The sequence below is a fragment of the Mus pahari genome, chromosome 23, assembly GCF_900095145.1.
Source record: "Mus pahari chromosome 23, PAHARI_EIJ_v1.1, whole genome shotgun sequence".
Classification (NCBI taxonomy): Eukaryota; Metazoa; Chordata; class Mammalia; order Rodentia; family Muridae; genus Mus; species Mus pahari.
In genome coordinates, this window is record NC_034612.1 from 32,577,955 (window position 1) to 32,580,389 (window position 2,435).

At 56.0% G+C, this 2,435-nt stretch overlaps 1 protein-coding gene across 1 annotated transcript in view; it reads right to left on the bottom strand.

The window, feature by feature from the left end:
- Window positions 1-1,033: 1,033 nt before the first annotated feature.
- Radil (Rap associating with DIL domain) overlaps window positions 1,034-2,435 on the bottom strand; it is a 61,096-nt gene continuing 59,694 nt past the window's right edge. Inside the window, exons 12-14 of the mRNA XM_029533914.1 lie at window positions 1,976-2,115; window positions 1,562-1,701; window positions 1,034-1,416 (exon numbers count right to left, since the gene is read on the bottom strand). Of these exons, the coding sequence (XP_029389774.1) occupies window positions 1,311-1,416; window positions 1,562-1,701; window positions 1,976-2,115 (386 nt within the window). The 3' untranslated portion in view covers window positions 1,034-1,310. The remainder of the gene's footprint in view (window positions 1,417-1,561; window positions 1,702-1,975; window positions 2,116-2,435) is intronic.

Below are 2,435 nucleotides of genomic sequence, written 5' to 3' on the forward strand. Positions count from 1 at the left end.
GCATTCGGGAGGCAGAGGCAGGCAGATTTCTGAGTTCGAGGCCAGCCTGGTCTACAGAGTGAGTTCCAGGACAGCCAGGGCTACACAGAGAGACCCTGTCTCGAAAAACCACAAAGCTGAAGAGTGCACACTGAGCACATGGAGAGAGCTGCTAACCCTGCTGAAGATGTCCAGCATGGCCACATTTGTTCACACCCGGTGTGGGTATGTGCCTGCCAGGATCCCAGCACACCAGCCCTGGCTTCCCAGCAGTGTAAAGGGATGTGGGTCAGGGAAGAAAAGCTTGGGCCCCCAGCTTAGTATTCATGTTCAAACACCTACTTTTGTGATCAGTGACAAGTAGGGAAGAATGGGGGTCATCTCAGCAGGGAGAGAGGGCGCAAGGCTGGCTCAGGCCCAAGGAGACATGAACTTGGTCATCGAACCTTCTCCAGGCCTGCAGACCCCTTACTTTGGAGGAGAAACTATACAATGTGATTGAAAATGGAGACGGGCATGGGGATTCACATGTGGGCCCAGAACTCACAGAACTACCTCCTCCACAATAAAGCTCCACACTGGCCCTGACCCAGTTTCAAAGAAAGGACCAAAGACTGGACCACACTGACTCATGGTTCTTGTTTACTAGCTGCAAAGAAACCGCAGTCCTTGGGTAGAGGGCCATTCGAGCCATCCCATCCATAGCTTAGCTTGAGGGAGCAGGCCTGTAATCCCAGCTGCTCAGGAGGCTGAGGCAGGAAGGTAGAATGAAAGCTCAATCTGCTTGAGCTACAGAGCAAGTTCAAGGCCAGCCTGGGTAACTCGGCTGGGGTGTGGCTCAGTGGTAGAGCACCTGCCTAGAATCCCCCAGTGAGGGGCCATGGTGCGGCTCAGAGGTAGAGTTCCTGTCTAGCATATTATGCCCTCTGGGTGCAGGGGGTGTGGCAGGGAGGCTGGTCAGCAGAGGCACTGGCTTGCTTCAGTGTCACCCGCATGCTCTGCACCACAGGGCAGATTCTACATCCCCACTATAAGAATACGAAAGATAGTTTATTGAATCTAAACTCTCCATTAAAGTCTTTAAACATAAAAGCTCTGTAGGAAATGTCACAACTTAGTGTCATCTGTCATATAAATAAATATACACTAAGATGCACACTGTCAAAGGTGTCCTCAACGTGAGGTCACAACATAGGAACTCGAGTCAACTTTAAAACCCAGGATTGGCTGGACTGGGGTGTGAGGTGCAGGGTGAGTGCCGTGGGCGGCTGTTGGTGGCACCTGGAGAGGATACAGGAAGCAGGTAGTGGGGACAAGGGTCCTTTGGTCTATTAGGAAGGGGGCTGGCGGAAGCGGATTTTCTTGGCTGTTTCCATGTCAGACTTGGCAACCAGAAATCGCATCTTCTTGCCTCCATGTCGGATCAAATCCACTGCCCTGAAATCAAGGAAAGAGGTGAGGCTGGCAGAGGAGGAAGCAGCAGCAACAACCCCAGCCACTGCCCCCCAGGATGCAGGACTGGCCTGCAGGTGCCCCTCCCCTCCCTGGCTAGTACTGCCCTCAGGCAGGTGTGGGTGCATACCTCATGTAGCTGACACCCCTCAGGCTGCTGCCATTCACCTCCAGGATTTGGTCTCCCAGTGACAGCCGCCCATCAGATGCCGCGGGGCTCCCGGGAAGCAGGGTCTGTATGTAGAGTCCCTGGGCTCCCAGAGGTGTGTGCTGGGAAGAAGCAGGGGCCTCAAGATGCTGCTGGTGCTGACACATGCTCTCCCTAGAAAAGGCCTTGTACCCCAGCCCCAAGCCTCCCTGTGAACTTGTGGGGCCGATGTGTGCAGGTTCAGGTGTGTCCCATGGGAAAGCACTGGACTCCATCAGTGCTCCTAAAGGCAGGCCCATGAGAGAGTCAGGGCATCGCTCACTGGCCTCCACTATGTTCACACTGCAAGAATGCAGGGTGGGGGGCAGGGAGAGGGCTGAGGCCCAGGGTCCTCACCATCCCATCAATCAGGCCCATTCCCAGCCCCGAGGGGCCTCGCTCCAGCTCCACCATGAACACGTAGCAGAAGTCCTCGGCGCTGGAGCTGGGGCTGGAGGCCTCCGCAGCAGGCTCAGCAGCAGCCTGAACCGCATCTCCTGGGCAGGGAGGAGGGAAGGATAAGGAGCCACTCATCCCAGAGTCAGTACACAGGGGACCTCGGACGACACAGAGCTGTCTCACAAGACAGGGCACGGCAAGTGCTCCTGGATCCCCAGGAAGAGACTACCTAGACAGAATATGACAGCAAGCCCAGGGGAAGGGGCAGGCCCAAACTCAACAGGACATTAACCCTTCTGAGGTCAGGGACCCAATGCATTTGGGACAGCCTAGCCTCCCATCACCTCTTCACTGTCCCCACCCCCACCCCACCTCCCATCACCTCCTCACTGTCTCCTCCCCCATCCCCCACCTCCCA